This window comes from Eptatretus burgeri, chromosome 17 (assembly GCF_056783735.1).
Source record: "Eptatretus burgeri isolate ZD-2024b chromosome 17, Ebu_testis_v1, whole genome shotgun sequence".
NCBI classification, from domain to species: domain Eukaryota; kingdom Metazoa; phylum Chordata; class Myxini; order Myxiniformes; family Myxinidae; genus Eptatretus; species Eptatretus burgeri.
This window is the reverse complement of record NC_140977.1, coordinates 17067577-17093573: the sequence shown is the minus strand read 5'-3', so window position 1 is coordinate 17093573 and position 25997 is coordinate 17067577. Positions and strand designations below refer to the sequence as shown.

General features: G+C 38.8%; 1 protein-coding gene across 1 annotated transcript in view; it reads right to left on the bottom strand.

Moving 5' to 3' along the window:
• Positions 1–12194: 12194 nt before the first annotated feature.
• The window catches only part of LOC147009418 (uncharacterized), an 86075-nt gene continuing 72272 nt past the window's right edge, over positions 12195–25997 (bottom strand). Inside the window, exons 5-8 of the mRNA XM_085861830.1 lie at positions 24073–24267; positions 23542–23733; positions 19486–19596; positions 12195–13712 (exon numbers count right to left, since the gene is read on the bottom strand). Coding sequence (XP_085717956.1) covers positions 12424–13712; positions 19486–19596; positions 23542–23733; positions 24073–24267 — 1787 coding nt within the window. The 3' untranslated portion in view covers positions 12195–12423. The remainder of the gene's footprint in view (positions 13713–19485; positions 19597–23541; positions 23734–24072; positions 24268–25997) is intronic.

Here is a 25997-nt window from a genome sequence, read left to right as displayed (position 1 = left end):
AATGGCCATAACTTGGGAACCACTTGTCCGATTAATATCAAACATTGAAAAGGCACATAGTCAGGTCCCCACCAATATACCTGGAAAGTTTCAATTAGATCGGACCAGTGGTTGTCGAGAAACAGTGGTCAGAGACACACACACAGACAGACACACAGAGATTGCTGGAATTACAGACAGATGATGATAAATGTCGCAGAACGTTGTATTCACCACATTTATATGGAAAACCTTTGCTCAAAATAAAATTTTCTTGATGAAAATCTCACGGTGATTTATAAATGGTTTTCGTTTAAACTAAAATTTTCTTGATGAAAATTCTGTTTAATTTATAGGTGAATCAGTGCTTAAAACCATTTTAACCACCAACTTTTTTCACTTAGTAAATACAATGTATCAAGACACAAAAGACAAGTTTCAATCAATCTCTTCATTTGTAAAAGATACTGAGAAATATGTCGAAGATGTAAAATTGAATAGTGATAAATATAACAACTATTGGATAAAAACAATTATGGTTAATAATATGAGTTCTTCAATTTCCTTCAGTGGAAGGGATTTTCGTGTATCTGGAAGAACATCAATTAAAGTAACTCCATTAAAGTTTCTCCTCTCCTTCTGGCAATATATTCAAAACTAGAAAATGCAATGAATCAAGAAAAAGTATCAAAAAAGAAAAACCTTATGGATGAAGCTTCAGAAAGAAAAGATAAGACCGTCAGCACTATGCAAGGAGAAATTTGTATGTTTTTCAACAACCCTAAATATGTAAATCTTGATGAAATAAAGGATGTTAATATATTAGGTGAAATGACATTTCGTTCAGTCGTAGTTAAGGACTAATTTAAAATTACCTTGAAGGAAGAAAACTGTAGTTGTTGAATCTGTGAACGAAAAAAAGTATATGGATATAGATGGTAATATTTTTGTACTAATTAAATAAGAGTCATTATTCAAGTGAAGATTTTGAAAATTATGAGTGATGAGAGTATCTCTGTTGGAAAAGAAGACAGTAATGACATTGAGAGTTTGTGTTCAAACAATAGTTGTGAAAGTAGTTTTATAGATGATTGTGAAAGCACCAATGAAAGTACCAAAGATGATACGAAGATGAATTTAATTTGAAGTTAAGTTTTAGTTTATAAATATGAATGGTATACTATATCTGGAACCTCTTGAATTCCCTGATTCTCCATTTGACAAATTTGAGAATTGTCCTGCATGTGATAGAGTGGGATTAAGCACAGAGTCAGAAGCCCAGAAACAATGTATATTCTGTGATTGTCTTCTAATTTATGAAAAAAAAGATGTAAAAAGGAACATAACTGTTTCAAAATTACACCAAAAATGAATTACTTTACAAGATTAATAAGAGAAAATATTGTTAAGTACGAGGGTGATAATACACCTTTTCTTTCAAGAGAAGAGACTGAACAAATGATGGGAATGTTTAATGGATTGATATATTATTAACGATTGCCATTTTCATGGAAATATCAACACAAGATATTGCATCAATAAAATAATGGATTATCTTGAAATGAAACCTGAACTCAGGATAAAACATATAGTTTCTAAAAAAAACCCAATAAAAATTTATATATATTATTTTCTAAATATATAAATGAAGGATTTTTTTACCCATTTGGTAAAATAAGATAAAATTTAAGAACCATAAAAATCTTCCACATTCATTAAGATGTCTCATAGTTGGTTCAAGCAGATGTGGAAAAATGTGCCTGCTTTTGAAGATGCTCCTTACTCCCAACTTTTTAGATTTTGATAATGTAATAATTTTTTCAAAGTCAAGTTTTCAACCTGAGTATCAACTACTCTCACAACGTTTGAATGAAAGTCTTCAAAAAGAAGACATAATTGGTTTTTTAAACTTCAAAACAAATGACGCGATTATCACATTGAAGATAGAATTCAACTATTTTGTGATACACAGAAATGTAAAAATAAATCAAAACCTATAACTTGTATTCTTCGCGATAAGATGGATGATATACCTTCACCCCAAGATTTGGATAAATAAAAAAAAGAATCTCATTATTTTTGATGATTGTGTTAATGAGAGAAACCAAACGGTTGTGGATAGTTATCACACAAGAGGGAGGCATTCTTCTTGTAATTGCATTTATCTTAGTCAATCATACTTTCAATTCCCTCGTCGCTCGACAAGGAATAATGCGAATACTTTTTATTTTATTCAAGTTAAAATCAACAGATGTAGAAAAAATTGGAGAGACAATTGTTCTACGTTGTATAGTAAAAAATTATTTGAGGAGGATACGAAACACATGGCTGGAAAATATAAATACATTGTTGTGAAACAAGATGAGAAACTGAGGGATATATTTTTTATTTTATAAACAATCACAAGCATAAATAATAGTTGTTATTATCAATCATGTGGGAAAATCTGCTTCTGGAAAAAAACTTTCATAAATCCAAGTTCCTGAAAAGAAAAACATTACATGTTTTTTTTTTTAACAGACCTTGTGATACGTATTGTATCTACAACCAGAGTAATGCGAGCAGGAGAAATAGAAGGTAAAGATTATTACTACATTTCAATCGAGGAACATATGCGATTGAGGAACGAAGGTCAAATATTTGAGGACGTCTCTCTTGGAACAACAAAATATTCACATTGCAAGAGTGAGTAAAATAAACTAAAATGTGGTGGTCTTGGGTTATTAGAAACTAATCCAGAAGGAATGAGACAAATTATTAAACATTTGAGTGGTAATGGAATTTAGATTTTATTATTCGGTTTTGATGTTGATGAAGAAACTCAATGCAAACGTATGAAAAGCAGAGGTACAAGTATTAGTGAAGAAGAAATTACAACTCGTATTAATTCTAATAAAGAATTCGACGAAATATTTGAAGAAAATAATTTATTTGAACACATCTACTTTAATGATGAAGAAAAGGAAAATTTCCCTCGTCCCTTACAATTCATTAAATGATATTTTCCAATAAATACATGGATGCGAAAGAATGAGCAAGAAGATTTAACCAACCATCAAGTTTGTCCACCAACCATCAAGAGTTGGTTTCAAAAATTGTAAAACAAAAGGAAGACATAAAGAAGAAACGCAGACAGAAACAAACGGTTGGTGACACATTTAAAAAAAACAAGATAAACTTTTTAAGCCAGTTTTAAGAAAAACTCCCCAACAATTGTCAACAATTCTTATGATGGAATACACCCCTAAAAAACTTCAAATGATAAAAGATTTTTGCCAAATGACGGATGAATAACTGGAAGATATAGGAGAATTAGAATATGATGATGAAGGGTTTTTTCCAAAACTGGAAGAGATAAATCAACCCCCTGATTATGTTGTGATTGCTCTCCAAAACAATGAATATTCAACAGATTCAAAAACCATAGCAGGTCTCATTCCAACAGAACAACCAGCAACATTCCATCTTGTTCAAGAAAAGGGGTTGATATTTAATGATGAATTCAGGTACCTGAGTTCTGTTTGAAACCTGTTAAATTAACTCTGATATTAATGCTTCTTCTTACAAAAGATGGAAGACAAGGTTCAACTGTGAGGGGTGAATCAAAGTATTTTGATAAACCATTGGATATAAAAAATGAGGACGATGGAGTACATATTGATTTACTAACTCGCTTGATTATGGAGTTTCTGTTGCCAGTTAAGGAAGGAAGGATGAAAAGGAGAAACAAATTATTGAGGCTTTAAGTAGGCTTGCTTCAGATGTTAGTTTTCTTCCAAATGACCCATCACAATTAGTTAATAGACTGTTATTGTTATGAGGTCGGAAGAAGGCTAGAAATAATTGTTTTAATGAAGAATTTCAGACCAGTTCATGAACATGAAACTAATTAATAAATGTCAATACAAAAATATTTTATCCCATGTTAAATGAGTTTAATTCTCTCTCATGATGAAACTGAAAAATATCATCAATTGCAGATGCTAAGGAATTATTTTTTATTGTTGAAAGACGATAAAGAAGTATTTATATTTATAGATAAGATAATGGTGGAATTACTGCCACTGAATGTTGGAAAAAAAATGATGTGTGTTATCTTCTTTTCAAGACTATTGAACAAGTATGGTGTTTCAGAAAATAATAAAGAGATTTATAATAATTATATACAGACTTTCAAAAACTTACAAATGAGAAGCACAATCCTTCGTTTTAATTTCACAATGAGTGATCACACATCTTTGTTCCCATACCCACTACAACTTGACACAACAAAAGAATATGAGGCATCTTTATTGTCCATGGAAACTTATAATACCTTGTTTAATATCACAGAGAAAAGTGACAAGATTAGTTATAATCTGGGAAGCAGTTAGAAAACTATAAGAGTTTCACTCGGAGTATACCAAATTTCTCAAATATCTTCTAAAATTGCTCACCTTACGAAAAAACATTGTGATGAACCAAAACAATATTGTTATAGATATTCAAAAACATACTTCAAAACCAACGATGAAACTTAAAAATAACTACATGGTAGATTTCACAATTGATAATTCATTTAGAAAGTTATTGGGTTTCTCCTCAAAAGAGATTGAAACTTATGGGACATTTTACAGTGAGAATGTCATTAAAATATCCTCAGGCATAAATTCGGTAATATTTCAATGTGATTTGAGTGAAGGAGCTTACAATGATGGAATAAGAATAAATCCAACATTTTCATTCAGTGCGTACTCAACCCCAATTGGTTATAAATTCAATATGGAACCAAAAAAATCTGGACCATGTACCCATTTCTGAAAAAAACCATATGTAGAGTAAATTTTAGGATAACCGACCAAGATAATTGCATAATTAATTTTAATGGAGAAATCATATCCATCAGAATTTACCTTCGTGAAGTTTTCCAAGAAAAAAATACCATGGTTATTGTGAGGAAACACGAGTTTGGGAAATATAAAATTATTACAGACGATGGGATGTTCCTTTCCCCATACTATACGGGTGAAGGTATGAATCTTGGTAGAGGATACTATAAACCTAAGAGACAACGGAGTGAAGGACATCAATTTAGAAAAAAAGGAGATGGGATAATTGATACTCTCATGGGTATTGGTTCAACTATTCTTAAACATAAAGACCTAATTGGTTCAACTGCTTCTACTGTGGGAAATGTAGCGGGTGCCATAAAGAGTATAAAATATGCCCAAAAGTAATCCCATAAATTGGAAGCAGTAAAAGAATTTAAGAAAGGCAAAACTCAGTTGTTTCCCTGAGAACGACAGAAAATAATTCAAACACTTGGATCAGTGTTTCAAAAGTTTTAACAAATGTTTTATTCCTCAATAAATAAAAGTATGGCAGCCATTGATAGTATCTATGATTTGGATGATGCCACTATTATCTCAAACTCTACCAAAAAAGAAAACTACTTCAAGGTAAATGCTATAACAGGAACAGGCTGGAATTCAAGTATAAATATATACATAAAAATATATTTTAATATACATAAAAAGTATAAAAGACGCCCAAAAGGAATCCCATAAATTGCATGCAATAAAAGAATTTATGAAAGGCAAAACTCAGTTGTCTCCCCAAGAACTACAGAAAATAATTCAAACACATGGATCAGGGTTTCAAAAGTTTTAACATATGTTTTTTTTCCTTAATAAATACAAGTATGGAAGCAATTGATAGTATCTATGATTTGGATGATTCCATTATCATCTCAAACTCGACTAAAAAAGAAAACTACTTCAAGGTAAATGCTATAAAAGGAACAGACTGGAATACAAATGGAACAAAAAGTTTTGAAATAATCAACGAACTTATTTGAAACTAGCGGAAACTTTCTTGTTGTGTAAATTTACATTCACTCAGGCTGGGAATAACACAAACACTACACTCGTAAATGATTTCTTCTGGAAAATGTTTGATTGTCTTCATTTGCATATTGAAACACAAGAAGTTGAAGCGGTTGATTATGTCTCTGCTACATCTGAAATGATGAAATTTACACGAAATTCATTCAGTGATAGCATGGTTGTGTTGTCAAAGGATTTATTCCTGATATGACAACGGGAACAAACGCAGACCGCAGTTATAGTCAAAGAAAAGGAATGTATAATGATGATACAAAAGCAGGTAATAGTTTTACAGTGGCAGTTCCTCTTAAAGGTATACTTTGATTTTGTGATTATGATAAAGTTCTGTCTGGACTTAAAATTCAATTTCAACTGAAAAGGAATGATAATGAAAATAGATTGCTTTTTGGAATTGCTCATGCTTTTGGTGCTCAGAATAAATTTGGTATTGATGAAACGAGTTGGTATATGAGTGATCCACTCCTAATCTTAAAACAGAAGAGATGTTGAATGGAACACTTAACTCAAAGAAGCCACTAAATGTATCACATCTTAAACGAAGACGTCAATACGTGAAACTGAACCAAACCGCTTGCACATGGAATTTGGGTGTTCTGGAAGGAAAGCCACGATATCTGTGACTCATTTTTAACAAACCAGATGGAGGTACTGCCACTGTAAGAATAATGCATGGAGTGATAATGCTCAGGTTAAAAAATCTTTGCGTTTCACTGGATGGAACATTTTATCCACGAGATAGATTGGAAATTGATTGGGAAAAAACATAATTATGCTGAAGCATACAAGTCTTACCAAAAGGTGTGTGAAAGCAATGGCAATAAAGAACCCATTTTGGATATGGTTGCATTTAAAGGCTGATATGATTTTGTACCTCAACAAAATCCAAGCCATCAAAAACATTTACAAAATTAGAATATGAAAAAGAGATTAATCTCAGAAAGCCAAAGTTCAAAGTTGGTGATATCGTGAGAATATACAGGTGGAAATCTCATTTTGAAAAAGGTTAAACTAAGCGATGGACAAATGAATTTTTTTTAAATTGTTGATGTAATAATACAGTTCCTTTGACTTACAAGTTATATTATTTAAAAGGAGAAGAGATTTTAGGTTCATTTTACTTACAGGAATAGCAAAAGACAAAGATAATAAATTGAAAAAAAAAAAAATTGACTCCACCCTTTTTTGACCCCACCCCTTTTTTACTCCATCCTCACATACCACGCCCATGCAAGCCACACCAATACACCCAAGCCACACTCACATCCATCATATCCACATCCATCATACAATGATTAGTTTAGTAGTTCCCCACACACAAGGTGTTAATTAAATTAAAAATTGCTCCACCCTTTTCTTTGTCTCCACCCACACAAGCCACACGCACACAAGCCACACCCATTCATTCCACCCCTCCCCTTGTGCACCCCCACCTTTGACCCACCACAATCCTTCATCCCACCCCACCCTTCCCCACATACACATGGGGAGGGGAGGGGTGGGATGAAGGGTTGTGGTGGGTCATTGGGGTGCGCACCTACCCCCCTCCCCTCTTTTGACACAACCTTTATCCTTTTTTTGTAATTAAGAATTAAATAATTGTAAGCAAAGCACATAAAATTAATACTTAAAACATGCAATGTATTGTTGCAGGGCCGGGTATCGGCCGCGAGCACGACCGCTAGATGGAACAGTAGGATCGGCTCGACCGATCACCCAGAATTTAGATCGTACCTTTTCGGAAAACACTGAAAAAGTACGGGTCCCTTATCGGAACGTAAAGCGTCAATATTTCAGCCACGTGGAAAAGGGTTATTCGCCAATTTTCAAAATACTGAGAGACCATGTGGCGATTTACCGAGTCTCCACACCCTCGACGGCACCCGTACGGAACGAGACGCTTTGTGTACTCGAGACGCTTAGTGTACTCAAACCGCGTGCGACCCGAGCGGTTTATCGCCGAGATCTGTCGGTCTATATGTCCCGTTACAACGGCAACAGCCTGGCTAATTTCCCAACACGCAGCACGCTAAGCCAATGGAGGAAAGGACACAAATGAGCTGATACATTTGACAAATGGGGATGTTTATTTACAATAATAATTGGGGAACGAGGGAGCACGCAAGAGCAGAGTTAAACCGATTAAAAGAAATGCACGTGTATACAGCACTTATACAGTTTCCTACTTAACTGACTGGCGCCACAAACACACATACGCACACACCCAAAGAATCGGACCAAAATAGTCATTATTCGGACCTCCAGCCCGGAGGACAGTCGAGCTGGAGATGAGAGTCTGTTTGACCTTTCCGCCTCGTGCGGTCTTCAAGGACCAGCCCCTCGAGGCAGAACTGGACCCCCAGCACGATCCAGACACCCTCACGACTGGGCTCCAAGCGAACGGAAGTCAGCAGGGCGAAGGCTGGTCGGAGAAGACCCTCCGTTGCACCGACCACTCCGTGCGCAGACGCTTTTGCACTCCACCACCTTGTGCGCAGATGCTCACTTCCTGCCAGAACCCCCACCCCTCCTATTTGTGCTCAGGCGCGAGAGACCTCCTTTTGTCGCCATTCGCCTCCTCATTGGACGGTCCGTTCTCGGACCACTCGTCGCGGCCTCCCGATTAGCCGGGGCCGAACACTCTATCTGGCTAAGGCAGAGCCAGCCTGAGGTGCTGAGCTTCCTGGTTGGATAAGGAGCACGCCCCTGCCCTTCTGAGCGGAGTCTCGATCTGAGGTGATGAGGTTACTGTTTGAACAAGGAGAACGCCCCTGCCCTTATGGGTGGAGTCTTGATCTGAGGTGATGAGGTTCCTGGTTGGACAAGGAGCACACCCTTGCCCTTCTGGGCAGAGTCTCGATCTGAGGTGATGGAAATCTCCGCCCCCGTATGTGATCGAACACACGTCGACAATGGTGTCGAGCAGAGCGAGGAGAAGATGATGGAGTAAAAATAAATGAAAAGAAAACCTGACGATTAAAATAACTCCACAGCGCAGGAACATTTCATTACCCATTAGACTAGGGTCGGGACCCTAACTGGCAACATGTACTTACCGATATAACTGATCTACAGTACCTGTATGTTGTGTGCTCATGGCTTCCAGATTCGCAACAGCATTACACATTGAAATATCTACAACAGATTTTATGATATAATGTTTGTCTGAGTGAGAGGGTGAGGGGTCTTGAATCATCTGAGTGTTTCTTTCCTGTTAAGACACAAACACACACACACACACACACACACACACGTATTAATATTATATGACATTTGTGAATACCGAAGGAGGTATTAATACAATATGACACACCTGCGAATACCGAAGGAGGTGTCGGAGTATATCGTGTTGTCAATAAATAAATAAATCATAACTGTCACGTATTAGCTTCAATCAGAGAGATGAATAATTAATTCCCTGGGGTAGCCTCTGATGACTGTTTGGACCAAGCGGCAACACGTCTCCACTTTCTTCGTGATGAACACTGTAACTACAGGAAACACAGGCAGTCTCATTTAACATAAATATATTTTATTTTGTGTAAATCCCTTGCCAGTGAATCTTCAAAGAACATTGAAATTCAACATCATTATATTTTATTATGTGAAATACCTTAACATTAAAACATTATGTAAATTCTGTGGTGTCGAAGGTCTCGGAGGCAAGTTCGTCATGCATAAAATACGGTCGTTGTTAAATGCCTGACAGACGAACTGGATTTCTGTCAGGACGTCATTCAGAGCCTGCATTCCTTCAAAAGAGCATTTGCATGCCAATTCACCTCATATCATCGACGAGTGTGTTTGAAATGCTGTAAAAAGAGGGAAAATAAATAATTAGTTATATATTTAATCAAACACAATCAAATTGAAAACCAATTTCATGCACGCACTATACAGGTTTACATGAGCAGTTTAATCGTGAATGAAACTTACCAATGTTGTGATGAGTCATATTCTTTATCAGATGAACGATGGTCCATGTCCATTGGATCACGAAGCAAATTGTCGTTTATCTTCATTGGATATAATTATTTTGAGTGCCTCACTTATATGGCATGTTTGAGGAAGTGAAAAAGCATTTCTCAAGTTGGAATTTTTCCGAGGCTTGCTTACCCATTGTTATCTTTTCCTGTTTTACAGCCGCACCTAGTGTAACTGTCCGAATGTGTTCGTGTTTGAGAAAAAAAAGGATCGAGCATGGAAAATATTTTATAACAGATGAGTGCGACAAAACAATTTTATAAAATAAATCATCAATACTCATTGACTCTACATACAAGTTCAATGTACTTGAGTGGTTCCAAAATATGCTCAGACAAGAGCATTAAGAGAGGTTTGTCATTTCATCTCTCCTTTAGACCTTTAAGTATCTTTATTGAGCAGAGTGTATTAAAAGAGACCATGAACTTTCAACATTACCTTAAATGGATATGGAAGAGAGAGGATGTTGATGGAGAGATGAATCATATTCGGAATAATAAACACGAAATGTTCTCAGAGACTGAGAGTAAGAAAGCTCTAACAGCATTTGATGATACAAGACATATCATGAGTGATGGAATAAATACATTACCTCATGGGGTTAAAGTATAAGTATTAATAAATAATTGGGTTGGGGATTTTTAACGGGCTTCCGCTGCATTATTTTTAATTGATGAATAAATTAAGTTATTCCTGAAAAGAAAACATAAATATTTATAGTATCTCTGCATGAGTACTCAATTTGATTAAAGAAATGATCATATGAAAGGGGGCGAAGCCCAGCTCCCGGTAGGGGGAGTAGTGTCAAAAGGGAGGGCTATGACAAAGTAATGTCCACCAGTTTGAAAAGGAGAAATATGAATGAGCGAAAGTGAGCAAATATTGCGACTTTGAGAAATGGTAAACATTACTGCATCAAAGCCTCCCTTTTGATACAACTGATTCCTGTGTGTATCAAGATGCGCTGATTGCTTGAAGGATTTTCCACAAATTGTGCAATTGTCCGAGAACTCACCATTATTACTTTTCATGTATGTTCTCAAAAGTAGCCATGCATCCGTCTGTGCATATGGCAGGGTTCTACCCATTGTTTGGACAGTTCGCCTGACTCCACCCACAATTTCTACATTATGGCCGCCGTGTTATTGATAGGAAGTCAAAGACGTCAGATTCACAATCACCATGCCTTCCCTATCAGTTTTCCCTTTCGTGTGAAATGACTAAAGTGACAATTAAAAGGATTTTCAGCCAATAGGCGTTACAGCCCTTGTGAAGATAGTTCTGTTGTTTATAAACTGCCCAAACAACTATGTGACATTCTGTCAAGGAACGATTATACCGCGGAGGTTACAGAGGTTCTTGCTGTTTTTTCCAACGATTTCCTTCAAAAATTGGGAGTGTATGGGTTTCTGTGTAGTCAGTGAAATCTCATAGGGGAAAAGGAGGCATTAAATAGTCTGCTGTTTCGATGTGAGAATGCATGTTTTGCTTTGATGAACGGGAGGAAGAGGAGTAAAAATGGGACAGATTTGGAAGGGGAGGGGTTGAAGAGTTGTGGGGGGGAGGGGTGATGGATTGAAGTCGGGTGGGGATTGATGCCTTTGGGTTGGCAGGGGGTGGGGGGAGGGGTTCAGGCTTTGGGGAGAGCAACTTTCAGAGGGGAGAGGGCAGTTGAGTTTACAATAATTTTTTTACAGAATTGCATGTCCAATTAAAATGCTTTGGTGTGTGTGTGTGTGTGTGTGTGTGTGTGTGTGTGTGTGTGTGTGTGTGTGTGTGTGTGTGTGTGTGTGTGCGCGCGCGCGCATCACTCTGGGGGGGGGGTGAATGATCACCCAATGTGTAATGCAATCACCCAATGTGTCATGTGGTACTGTGTTTTAAGGCATGATGATCGAGTGAAAGATCTTGTGTGAATTTTGCATCGGTATGGACATTGTCGAGTGTGACTTCTCAAGCAGTTTTTCAGGTGGTATGACAGAATAAAGTTTTCTTCTACAAATTCTGTTCTCGGCCCAGCCTATTCCTGTTCTTTATAAATTATCACTCTGACTGGAATATCCTCTTTATCCAATCACTCGTCCTTCCAAATTTACAGTTTTCCCTCCTTTGATTTTCCTTCTGCATCGATATTGTTCACCTTATTCATCCCAATGCCTCTCATCTCTCCCCACACCCATTGTTTGTCCAAGCCTACCTCTATCTTGGACTTATACTCTGCTGTTGGTGTTTCCCCCTCTCTCAAGTGGACCTTTTTGTCCTTCTGTATTCTGATCCGAAGACTGTACAAATACGAGCTCTTTCACGAGCCTCGAATACGGATTAAAAAAAAACAAAACCAAAAAAGTATTTAATGGGCTGATATGATTTAATGAAGGTTTTTCACAAATTTTGCATTTGTATGGACATTCTCTATTTCTCTTTGTCATCTCCTTGATCTCCATTGTGAATTTTCACGTGCTTATTCAGGTGAAATGACTGATTGAAAGATTATCTACAAACTGTGATTTGTGTGGACATTGCATATTATCATGTATATTCCATGGTTGGTTGACTGATTACAAGATTTCCCACAACTTTAGCATTTCTCTGGGCATTCACCATCGTGAATTCTCACATGTCGTTTGAGGTCAGATGACTTAACACAAGATTTTCCACAAATTGAGCATTTGTATGGGCTTTCACCATTGTGAATTCTCATGTGCGTTTTCAGGTTGAATGACCAAATATAAGATTTTCCACAACTTGAGCATTTGTATGGGCACTCACCACTGTGAATTGCCATGTGTGTTTTCAGAGTGGGTGATCGATGAAAAGATTTTCCACAAATTGTGCATTTGTACGGGCACTCGCCATTGTGAATTATCATGTGTCGTTTCAGGGTGGATGACCGATTAAAAGATTTTCCACAAATTGTGCACTTATATGGGCATTCACCACTGTGAATTGTCACATGTGATTTTAGGTGACATGACTGATTGAAATATTTTCCACAAACTGTGCATTTGTATGGGCGTTCTCCATTATGAATTGTCATGTGCGTTTTCAGTTTGGATGACCGATTAAAAGATTTTCCACAGATTGTGCACTTATATGGGCATTCACCACTGTGAATTCTCACATGTGATTTTAGGTGACATGACTGATTGAAAGATTTTCCACAAACTGTGCATTTGTATGGCCGTTGTCCACTGTGAATTGTCATGTGTGATTTTAGGTGACAGGACCGATTAAAAGATTTTGCACAAATTGTACATTTGTATGGTCGATCTCCATTGTGAATTCTCATGTGTATTTTAAAGCTGCATGAATGAATGAAGGATTTTTCACAAATTGTACATTTGTATGGGTGATCTCCATTGTGAATTAGCACGTGTGATTTAAGGGTGGATGATTGACTAAAAGATTTTCCACATGTTGAGCATTTGTATGGGCATTCTCCACTGTGAATTTTCATGTGCTTTTTAAGAGTGGATGAATGATTAAAAGATTTTCCACAGCTTGTGCATTTGTATGGTCGTTCTCCATTGTGAATTATCATGTGTGATTTTAGGGTGGTTGACCGATTAAAAGATTTTCCACAAACTGTACATTTGTGTGGGCATTCTCCATTGTGAATCGTCACATTCGTTTTAAGGTTGGATGACTGATTGAATGATTTTCCACAAGTTTTGTATTTGTTTTGATGCGGAGTTTTCTTTCTTTTGTGAATGTTGTGAAAACTATTCTCTGCAAACAGTTCATTATTCAGTGTGGCCTGTTCGTTAAAATTCCTATTGTTTGTTTCAGATGGCAAGTCCTGCAGGCGCGTGTCTAAGACGTTTGTAAAAGTAGGTGCAGTCTTCGTTGTAGATTCAATGGGTCCACCTGTAAATACAACATCACATGACTTGTAAAAAATAAGCAATCAAATTCTGCACAATTCTCGTAATATCATTCTGAAAAACATACGCAAATATGTACATATGTGTTTGTTCTATTGCAGAAAAGTTAAAAAAAAAAAATTATTGCTGAAAATATACAGGGCTGTGCTAAAATTTAGGTTTTCCTTATGATATTCATTGTTTGCAGTAAATTATCAGTGATAAATCATATTCCTGTAAATTGACAGCATTAACAAATGCATGTGAAACAAACTGCAAAAGTCAACGAGAGAGTTCATAGACCACGATATCCCACGATTTGTACAAGTCTATACTTCAATTTTAATAAAATAATGATTTCAAAGATTACTCAAAAAATATGGAGGCCGAGCGTGATTGAAGCAGCCTTTTACACCACTCTTATACACCACTGGTCCAAGTTATGCAGAACTGGAGGTTGTTGGAAGTATTAAGAAGGCAAATTGTGTTCTGCAGTGTAAAAGTATATAATTCAATGTAAATAATAGTAGAACTGCCACTTTATAACTGCTGGAAGTGATGACCAGGTTTCAAGATGTCTGGCTTCGATACCACCCTGCTTTGAGACAACACGGGACTGACGAGTTACGGACTGAGTAACACGAAGTGTTAAATCTATCCATGACATAAGCAGTTCGTCCTTTTCCTGGGGACATTGTTGGTATCACTTGAATTGTCATTTCCATTTCCTGAACACCAAGTAATAAATCAGTGGGAAATGTCACAATGGGTACATAGGGCAAACTGGAACTCCACCAAGTAACACGAAACCTCACATTCGTCTATGATGCGGGATTGATGAGTTATGAACCGAGTAACACACCGCATTCAATCTATTTATTGCATAAGCAGTTATCCGTTTTTCCAAAATACATCATCATTTTAAATTGCATTGGTGTTAGTACAACTTGAACACAAAGTATGTGGACACCATCAGTGCACAGGGTAAAGCGGGATTCCCTTGAGTCGAATGAGGCCCTACACATTTCTCTATGACGCGGGATTCACAACTTATGCACCGCGGAACAGGCCACGTTCCATCCATTTATTATGTAAATAATAATGACCATTTTTCCTGGGGCCATCATCGATATCAATTGAGTTGCTACTCCTGCACCCTCAAATGCATGCAGGTGCAGCTAAGTGAGCCTTCTGCAAAAAAAAAAGAAAACTTGAAAAGTTCTCAGATTCAAATAATTCAATAATTCTGACTGCCAGACCTTGTGGCAGGTCAGGTTGACATTTAAAAGGTACAGTCCCCATGTCTGGTAGATCATAACTATGAAGGTTCACATTGAATGATGCAGCGGTTCCAGAGTAAACATTATTTAATATTTTTCATTCAATCCAATATGGCTGCCAAACCATGTGACCCACATCAATCGGAGGTGGCAACTTTTTGTTCATCATGGATAGTCGGTCATCCCGGTAAAGTTTCACCTCGATCCGTTCAGCTGTTTCAGAGAAGAATACTTTTTAATATATTAATTTTCAATCCAATATGGCTGATGAACCACGTGACGTATGACATCATAAACTTACATTCCACCTCTTATAGGGTCGTGGATCACGCCCGTAAAGTTTCGTGTTAATCGGATAAGGTGTGTTTTTTTCAATATGGCTGCCAAACCATGTGACCAAGCAATTATTTATTAACAAACTTACATCACCTATTCTAGGAGAATATGTTTGTGAAGGTTCCCCTCGATCTGACCAGTTGTTCCGGAGAAGATTTTTGAGGGTTTTCGGGTAAATTCAATATGGCTGCCACACCATGTGACCTTTCAATTAGAAATTAACAAACTTACTCAAGCATGTCTGGAGGAACATGTCTGTAAATGTAAAGTTCCCTCTCAATATGTTCAGCTGATTCAGAGAAGATTTATCTACTTTAATTTTCAATCCAATATGGCCGACAAACCACACGACCTATGACATCATAAGTTTATATTGTGACTCTAACGTGGCAGTGGATCATGCTTTCAAAATTTCGTGTGAATTGGATAAGATGCATTCTTCTATCGAAGATGGCCACCAAACCATGCGACTTGTGACATCATAATTTTAACCGTGTTTGCAGCCATGGTGTTGGATGATAATAGCAAAGTTTCGCTTCAATAGGGAAAGTGGTTCCAGAGAAAGCGTTATTTAATATTTTTCTTCAATCCAATATGGCTGCCAAACCATGTGACCTATCAATTATTAATTAAAAAACACATCCGCTCACCTTGGAGAATATGTGTGTGAAGTTTCCCCTTGAGCAGACCAGACGTTCTGGTGAAGATGTTTGAAGGTTTAGGGTAAATAAATTCAATATGGTCACCAAACCATGTGACCTATAAATTAAAAATTAACAAAGTTTGTTTTTTTTGGTATACATTGTCGAGGCTCGTATGAGAACATGTAAAAGGATGTCTTGGGGAGTGTGTGTGTGCAAAGTTTCGCCTCAATCTTTCCAGCCGTTCTGGAGAAGATTTTTTAACTTTCTCTTTTCAAAACAATATGGCTGCAAAATCACGTGACCCGTGACATCATAATATATTTTTTATTATACGGTGAGTTGATGTGTAAGCCAAGTGTTGGCCTCGTGGTTAGGGTGGTGGCTTGGGATCCTCGGGCTCCTGGGATCGAGCCCCGTTGGCAACTGAATTAACACCAGGGGGTTGACTCAACCTGTCATCCTTGCGAGGTTTCCGAAATGAGTACCAGTGTACTGGTCCCGGTGTATGCCCCAGAAGGAATAGGTGTACCATAACCCTGTCTGTCGTAAGATGTGACCAGGGTTGGTGTCAGGAAGGGCATCCAGCCATAAACATTGCCTCAAGAAGGGAACCATGGTTGCATGGAACCCGCAAAAAGCTAGCCCCTACTCATCAGGGAAAAATGGCTGCAAAAATGGTGAGTTGTTTTGATGATACTCAATAAATTTCAAATTTTTCTGATGCAGCGTTCTATGTGTCGAAATGTCACCAGGATACCACTTCACTGATGATATCATGAAAAATCACTGCTTCCCCATGGAGAGTTCTTGCCATGTGGCAAGTTTCAATTTTTTCCCATTCTTCGGTTTTAGAGATACAGAGGTCCAAAGTTTTTCGGTTTTTCAAAGATGGTGCCCATAACACGTAACCTATGACGCAATATGACGGATTTCGGATGCCGAGAAAATGAAATTTAAAGCGAAAAAAACCCACAAATTGCTGGAGGAAGAAATATAATCGTAAACAGAAGAAAAACAAGAGGTGACCCTGCCTTGGAGGCTTGGTACCCTAACAAGTCAAAAGACCGAAAATATCATTGCCCTGGTTGTTTTAATAATTTTCCTGTGTGGAGTTAAAGGGCAAGACCATATTTCTGTACAACAAAAATGGCCGCTAGTCTTCGAGTCGACCATCTTTGAGGAGATTACAAAATAAAGTGAGGGGCACGTGTTTGCCATCATGTACTGTGCTTGTGACAAGTTTGAACAAAATCGGATCATGCATGTCTGAGAAATGATTGGGAAGACAACATTAAAGTAACAAAATGGTCACGAGTCGCCCATCTTGGATCTGATCTTGAAAATAAAATGACGTGCATATGTCAGCCATCATTCCTTATCTGGGTGTCAAGTATGAACAACATCGGTAAATGCATGTCTGAGAAATGGTTTTGTACGTGATCGATACGGAGTATATTTTTTACAACTAAAATGGCATGCATATGTATATCCTCATGTGTTGGCTTTGTGCCAAGTTCAAATAAAATGGGTCCAGTTATATTCAAGATATGGTTGCGGATGCACACAAGCATGCAAGGACACGAAAATCGAGACCAAATCCATAAACCCCCTTTTCAGTCCAACGGGAGTGGGGGGGGGGGGGGGCGGAAGATTGTAAAAGTCACAAAAATAAAAAAATTCCAGGTTTTACTGCCGTTTTACCTAGAATCCTTTACATCACCCTATCCAACACATTATATGATCAAACGGAAGACTATGGAGGAACCCAAAGAAGTAAAGAGCAACGACGGAGTCATCAGGAGGAACCTGGATAGGATTCGTGTTTCAGCCGCCACTCCACAACCCTCAAACCCATCCAGGTGTAGCCAAGTGAGCCTCACAGAAAATGTCCTTTCAATAAATATGTCTTTTAAGACGTCCTCAAAAGATAGTAAGTTTTATGTGTTTGGAATGATTTTAATTTTATTTGACTGCCAGGCAGGCAGAGTAAAAATATTATCTTCCTCCTCCATGCACATGTGCGATCGGATGAATTCAAAGCCGAAGTACCTCCATGAAAATGAAAGACTTGTCTTACTATTCATGTTCCGATTCATGTTCAAAATACAACATTTGATTTGAATAACTTGCTCCTTGATCATAAACTGATAAGGCAAATCGACGGACGGACAGAAACCAATTGCTAAATCCCGCATTTGGCTTCACGTGCGTTGGGTACTCACTACAAAGAAAAATAACATTGCAGTCCCTTTCAGGACTCATTTTTGCCTGGAAAAGGGTATTAAAAGGTCTGACTGAAGGTTGAAAGGTTTGTAAAAGGTCTCAAGGACAGAATGGGGTATAATGGTCTGAACGGTTTGAATGGGTTTAAGGCATTGACAGAGTCTTAAAATTTTCTGGTGTCTGCAGGGTACAAAGGTCAAAAAGGCGTGCTTCAAGAGTACATGAATAATAGACATAGTCACGTTTAAATAGTACGTAATCAATGGACAGAGCAATGATCCAATAGTGTGTAATTAATAGATGTACTCACATACCATAATTACCGGGTACCATTGTGATGATGTCTCCAGGGTCTAAAGCCATATTTCATTATCGTCATAATCAGTATTTTTAGCAATATCAACATGACCATCGACTGATATTATAATCATCATTATCATTATGGACCATTATCATTATCATGATTACAAATGCCATTATCATCATTATAGCCCATTATCATGATGGACCATCATCATTGTTATTTTGTGTCGTGCTCATTATGCACTATTCTCATGATTCTACAATTGTCATTATGATCATCATGATGTCCTATTATCATGAACATTATGCCCAATTAATATTGTCATTATGATGATCATTTTCATTATCATTATGCACCTTTATCATTATTATAACATTATCATTGTGTAACATTATCATTGACATTATGCACCATTATAATTGTCATCATTTTGTACCATTATCATTTTCACTGTCATTATTATCATTAAATTATGTACCATTATCATTATAAGCCTGTTGTTGGTTTGTTGATTAAGGAGGCCAGCTTAAGATGTTATGGTCTTGCGTTTGAGACACATTAACCACAACCCACCCAACCCTGTTATCAGATTATTGTTCCCTCCATCCTCTCTCCTCTTCCTTTTAACTAACAGTTGCCTCACTGCCCTATTGTCAATTTGTTTCCTTTTTCTCTCGGTCACCTCACTATTCCACAAGCCGATCATTTTAAACATCCAACATAAATCGATAAAAAGTGTGAAATTGGAGCTCAATCAGAATTTACTATCATTTAAATTCAGGATAACAGGAAAAAAGGTATATTATTGTTGGTTAAAATATTTCCCTGAATGGTGAAAGGGATAATGGATGTTTAAGAAACTGATCGACCATCATCATTATAGATATTTCTTAAAGTATTAAATCAAAACGTTAGGTTTTTTTTCTTTTCTTTACACCAAAGTACATCATCAATATGTCCGAATCAAAATGTGTCGGCATTGACAGAAACCTTCATCAGGATGTCTCTTGAAGAAAGAATCTTCAGAGTCATTTGGTTCTGGTCGATCCTGGTGGACATCAATGTCATGCTCGGTTTTCACTTCCACTTTCACAAATAAATCTGTAAAAAGTTACTTTTATTAAATGGAGGCAGTATTGTGTCACATTCTATTATACTCTTAAAATAGCTAAATAAATATTGCATTGAAATCATCGATTTGAGTTCTTCCTTGAACTCAAATCTTCCTTGAAGTTCTTCCTTGAAAAGAAAACATTTCCGCATGGGAATGGTGTTGTGTCAAAGTATTACGATATCAAAGCATGACGTTCAGAACAAACTGTATCGATGTCTCAAGATGCTCATCAGACCACAACTTCAGTGGGAATTTCACCACCACCCAAAATCACAACCAACAAAATTGAGAGGGCAAGAAAAATGTGGAGAACCCAAAATAGAGGTTTTCTCTCCAACCTGCATTGACTGGCAAATCACAAACAATTACAACTTTCTATTTGATTTTTTTTTGTCTTGAAAGTCAACCCTCTTGGAAAACCAAATGACTGAGTGTGGCAGGTTAACATCTATCTATAATTCCAGCAATGTGTGTGTGTGTGTCTGTGACCGCTGCTTCTCGCCAACCACTGGTCCAATCTAATTGAAACTTGCCAGGTATATTGCTGGGGACCAGCGTATGTGCCTTTTCAAGGTTTGATATTAATCGGACAAGTGGTTCGAAAGTTATGGCCATTTATTTACCAAACCAATGAGAGGACACATTGCTGCATAGGCGTGGCCAATGGGGAAAGGGTACCATTTAGTTACAAATGACAGGACACGTTGCTTGGTGTTTTGCACCTACAGTATCTATTTTATATCTATCTATAATTCCAGCAATCTCTGTTTGTGTGCCTTTGAAAAGTTTGAAATTAATCAGACAAGATGTTCCCAAATTATGGCCAAGTTAGAGCGCGTTCCCCATGACGGGTTACAACGTACGGATTTCCGGATAGTGATAACTTACTGTGTTCTAATAATTTCTCGATTTCTAATGCGCATTTATAGATAAACACAATGCCCCAATCCAGGCGTCGTTTACGAGAGCGAAGGAATGGCCTGTGTAGCTGTTTGAAAGTTTTTTTTAATTATTATTATTATTATTTTTTTTTTGCACATACAGCCACGTATGTACCGGCATGTGAGAGCGAAGGAATGGCCTGTGTGGTTGTTGTTTCTGGCACGCAGTTTGAAAGTTTTTATTTTTTGAGCGAAGGAACGGCCTGTGTGATTGTTGTTTCTGGCACGCGTTTTTTTTTTGTTTGTTTGTTTTTTTGCACGCACATATGGGTACGCGAGAGTGAAGAAACGGCCTGTGTGGTTGTTGTTTCTGGCACGCGGTTTGAAAGTTTGTTTTTGAGCAAAGGAAGGGCCTGTGTGGTTGTGGTTTCTGGCATGCAGTTTGAAAGTTTTTTTTTTTTTGAGCGAAGGAACGGCCTGTGTGATTGTTGTTTCTGGCACGCGTTTTTTTTTTTTTGTTTGTTTTTTTGCACTTACATATGGGTACGCGAGAGCGAAGAAACGGCCTGTGTGGTTGTTGTTTCTGGCACGCGGTTTGAAAGTTTGTTTTTGAGCGAAGGAACGGCCTGTGTGGTTGTTGTTTCTGGCACGCGTTTTTATTTTTGGTTTGTTTTTTTGCACGTACGGCCACGCACGTACAGTCACGCACAGTCACGCACATATGGGTACGCGAGCGCGAAGGAACGCCTGAGTGGTTGTTGTTTCTGGCATGTGGTTTGAAAATTTTTTTTTTTGCACGTACGGCCACGCACGTACGGCCACGCACGTACGACCACGCACGTACGACCATGCACGTATGGGCACGCACGTACGACCATGCAGTACGGGCACGCACGTACGGACATGCACGTACGGGCACGCACTAGTTAGGACAAATGCAGGGAATGGAATGAAGAGACCAAAGCCAAAATATCTGACGATATGATGAGGGCAATGGAAAGGATCAAAAGAGACAGCGAGTGTAGAAAAGCTCAGGGTTGGCTTTGGAAAAATCAAGTGTTGATGAGCAATTGTAGGGAAGGACTGGACTGTCACTCCATCATGAACATGCTGCTTTTTCTCTCCCAACAATGGATGGAGTCCAACAATGTGACACATGAGATCAGGGCCATCTCTTGAGCCAGAAAATCCTCTTTCTCCCAATGCTGTTGACTCCACCCTCTGCTGTGAAATCCCTCATTCTTCTGAGAGACAAGAAGCAGCCTCTTCACTCTCTTCAAACCTTGATAGAATCACAAGCTGCTCAAACACTTGGAATATGTCTTTCAATTCTGACAAATCTCTTACTCTCACTCTATCTGTCGAAAGGACCATCTGGCAAACCCTCCCATCTCCTTTCTCAACAATCCTCATCAGTCACTGAAACTTTTGGGTCTCACTATCAGCCATGATCTTTCTGAGGGAAACCACATTTCTGCGTTGGCCTCCAAAGCCAGAGTAGGCATCCTCCCTTGTGCAGAGTCCTTCCTTAATACTCCTGAACTCTTATCAAGCAATAAAACATAAGACAATCACAAGTCAGGTCAAGTCAGGTCAGGTTCGATCTGTAACCTGCTACAGGTACCATGTAAACCTGTACTAACCTGTTCCATGGTCGGGTTGTCGGCGACTAAACCATCTCCCCAACCAGGTTTTCTGGTGAGGAGGGTGTTTGGATATGGACACCCAGCAGGATTAAAAACAAAACTTGTCAAAGGGCGGAGGAGCTCCTTGTGAGCCAACGGCCATCCATATCTAGTGCCCAACTGTGTCTGCGGACGTCCTCCTGCAGTTGGGTTACTTCTTATTAGGAGGTTAGTGGCAGGATTTGCACTCTGGCCACCGTAAAACCCTTCATTCCGCAAAATGCAAAAACGCAAAAAAATCTGAAAACCCACTCCGTGGGAGTACCTCCTGTGCAGCTTCCCTTCGCAGGGCAGCTCACTGGATGACGGGATTGGGGCAAAGCCTCCGGGACCCCCAATCTTTGATGATAGGAGGGAAACCACAGGGTAACATCCCTGGGTCAGATTGCGGGACAGTGTGTCGGAGTGGTGCTGAGGTGTCGTCCACCAGACGGCGGTCTCCTTGGGTTAACCTGAGGCGGTCCCTTCGGGTGGGTGCCTGGAATGTCCTATCCCTAAGAGAGGATGATCACCTGTCCGCAGGTTGACCATCATCTCAATGAGATGGGGATGGGCCTGGCATCTGCCTGGGGGATGGCCAGACGGAGGCCCCTGGAGTACCGGCGGAAAGTGGACGCAGCGACGCGCTGTTCTGGCACATGCTCCCATACCTGACCTGACCTGACAATCACAAGCATGACGGAGCACTACTCTCCCTTATGGACTGGTACCCCTGCCACATATTACGCTTGGCTTCATGCCGTCTAAAACAAGGCCTCAAGGTGAATGGATCTCCTATGATGAAGCCAAGTCAATGGGCCAATCAGGGTGACATACCAGACAAGACGGTGGTGTTCCTTTCTTGTCCTGCCTCCTTTTCGTCTGTTCTTTCCATGCTTTGTCCCCACCCCAGGTTTCTGCACTAAATATGTCCACCAGCAGTCCTCTTATGGTGAAACTTCCAATTGCAAAATCACTGTTCGCCTCCATTCCTCCGTTTTTTTCCGGCCTGTGGAAACAACTTTCACATTTTATTCACTCTCATTCTTCCCTCCAGATCTTCAAGACAGCTGTTCGCCACCATCTCAAACCATTCCACATCCAAACATGATCTTTGTTGGTTGATTTGTTACTTTTCTGTTTCATACCCACTTTCCCCTAACTCTTCTTCTTGTGTTTCATTCAACTTGTGTGCAGCTTGTTCACCCCCATGTATCCTTATCCCCTACCCTTCATCTCACTTATACTCTGCTGTTATTGTTGTCGTTTCCCCCTTTCCATTTTATTCTATTCCAAGAGCCTCTATCATGTACACAAAAAAAAACTAAAAACTGGGCATGAAACAAGCACAGATCCCATCAGCAGTAATGATGATCATATAACTCACCATTCAGCTGGTTGCTTTGCTCCTCTACTTGACCAAATGAGTTCACATCCTCAATTTTTATCTGCAGAATATCAGATCCTTCCAGATCCTCAACCTTCATTTCACACCCGAGCAGAGTCAGCTGTTGCGATTCCGGCTGCACACGACAGGAATCCTTCCAACAACCAACTTGAGCGTACGTGGTGGGTGAACCTTTAAAGAAGCAGTGAACATACCACTCTTCATGATGTTTCCTCCACTTTGAGTACCTTGATCTCTCACAGTACCTACATGTGAACTACCTCTGTATTTGAGATCTTATACTCTGCCCAAATCAGTCACAGCATCTCAAACGTTCACCACAATTCTTCTCACTCTCACTTCTACTCTGCTGTTGTTGTTGTTTCCCCTTTTCCATTTTATTCTCTTCCATTGTACTCTCGGTCTTCCATGAGCCTCTATCATACACTGTGTATAAAAAAACCCATAAAAAACCCCCAGTGCAAAACAATCACAGATCCCATCAAAGGCAATGAAGACAATACAACTCACCATTCAGCTGATCACTTTGCTCCTCTTCCAGACCAAAGGAGTTCACATCCTCTATTTTTATCTGCAGAGTCTCAGAAGATCCTTCCAGCTCCTCAACCTTCATTTCACACCTGAGCACAGTCAGCTGTTCCGATTCCGGCTGCACAAGACAGGAATCCTTCCAACAACCAACTTGGGTGTCCGTGGTGGGCGAACCTTTAAAGAAGCAGTGAACATACCACTCTTCATGATACTTCCTCCACTCTGAGTACCTTGATCCCACACAGTATCTACAGTGCCAACAGAACGTCTACATGCCCTTTGAAAAGTTTCTCCTTTTTATACCTTATTGCTTGGAATTAAATTGCATTAAATCAGGCTTTTTTCCACCTATATTTACACATTGTAACCCACAATTTACAAGTGAAAAACAAGTTCTACAAATTTCAGAAAATTATTTTTAAAATACAAAACTAAAATGCAGTAGAATTTGGATAAGAAGTGTATGCTTGAATATAAGCGAATGTGAAAAATAAGCGCACACTGGCCTCCCTATTTGATTTCTCCATTAAAAATAAGCACACATAAAAACATCATTGTAAGGCTTTGAAAACTGAACTTTTTGACTTGAATGCAAAACGAGACGCTTGGCGCAAACCCAACCCAGCACATCACCCAAAGAACACCATCCCTCCTGTGAAGCATGCTGGTGGCAGCATCATGTTATGGGGATGTTTCTCTTCAGCAGGGACTGGGGCACTTGTCAGGATAGAATGGAAAATGGATGGAGCAATCCCAGAGGAAAACCTGCTGCCCGCTGCAAGAAAGCTGAAATTGGGACAGAAGTTCATGCATCAGCATGACAACGACCCGAAACACACAACCAAAGCTACACTGGAGTGGCAAAGGACAAAAGTTAAATGTCCTTGAGTGGCCCAGTGAGAGTCCCAACCTTAATCCAATCGAAAATCTGTGGTATGACTTGAAGACTGCTGTCCATCAATGCTCCCAATGCAACTTGACTGAGCTTGAACAGTTTTGTGCAGAAGAATGGGAAAATATTGTCCAATCAAGGTGTCCAAAGTTTGTAGAGACCTATCCCAACAGACTCACAGCTGAAATTGCTGTCAAATGTGCATCCACCAAGTATTAACTCAAGGGGGGGGGGGGTGGACACTTCTCAAGGGGGTGAACATTAATGCAACCAAGATATTCTAATTTTGTATTTTTAATTAATTTTCTGAAATTTGAAGAATGTTTTTCATTTGGAAGTTGTGGATCAGAAAGTGTAAATAAAGGTGGAAAAAGTCTGATTTAATGCAATTCAATTCCAGGCTATAAGGCAAAAAAGGTGAAAATTTTGAAAGGGGTTGTAGACTTTCTATAGGCACTGTACTGTATATGTGAACTACCTCTGTATTGAGATCTTATCCTCTGCCCAAATCAGTTACAGCACCTTCAACGTTCAGCACACACATACATGCACGCTTTGATATCCCAATAAATAAATTGTACATGTTGCAGAGACAATACTGTCATTGCATTCCGTGTTGATGTAAATTTTGATTTGGCCACATATAAAACATGTCAATGTTTTGATATTTATTTTAAATCTGAGCTTGTTCAGCAATTTTAGAATAAAGACATTCAATTGTGAGAACGCTTTCCACACAAGTACAGAGGGCATGGATGAAGGAGTATAGATATGATCTGATGTAATCCATGCAGCACATATGCTAATATTGTTGTGGGGCCGGTTATCGGTGGCGAGCAAGACCGCTAGGTGGAGCAGGAGAGTTGTCTCAACCGAACACCCGGAATTTAGGTCGTGACTCTCGGAGAAGTCCGAAAGGCACGGGTCCCTTGCAGGACCATGAATCGCCAATAACCGCGTGGGATAGGGTCAATTGCAAAACTTAAATATACCTCAGTACCCACGCGGCAAA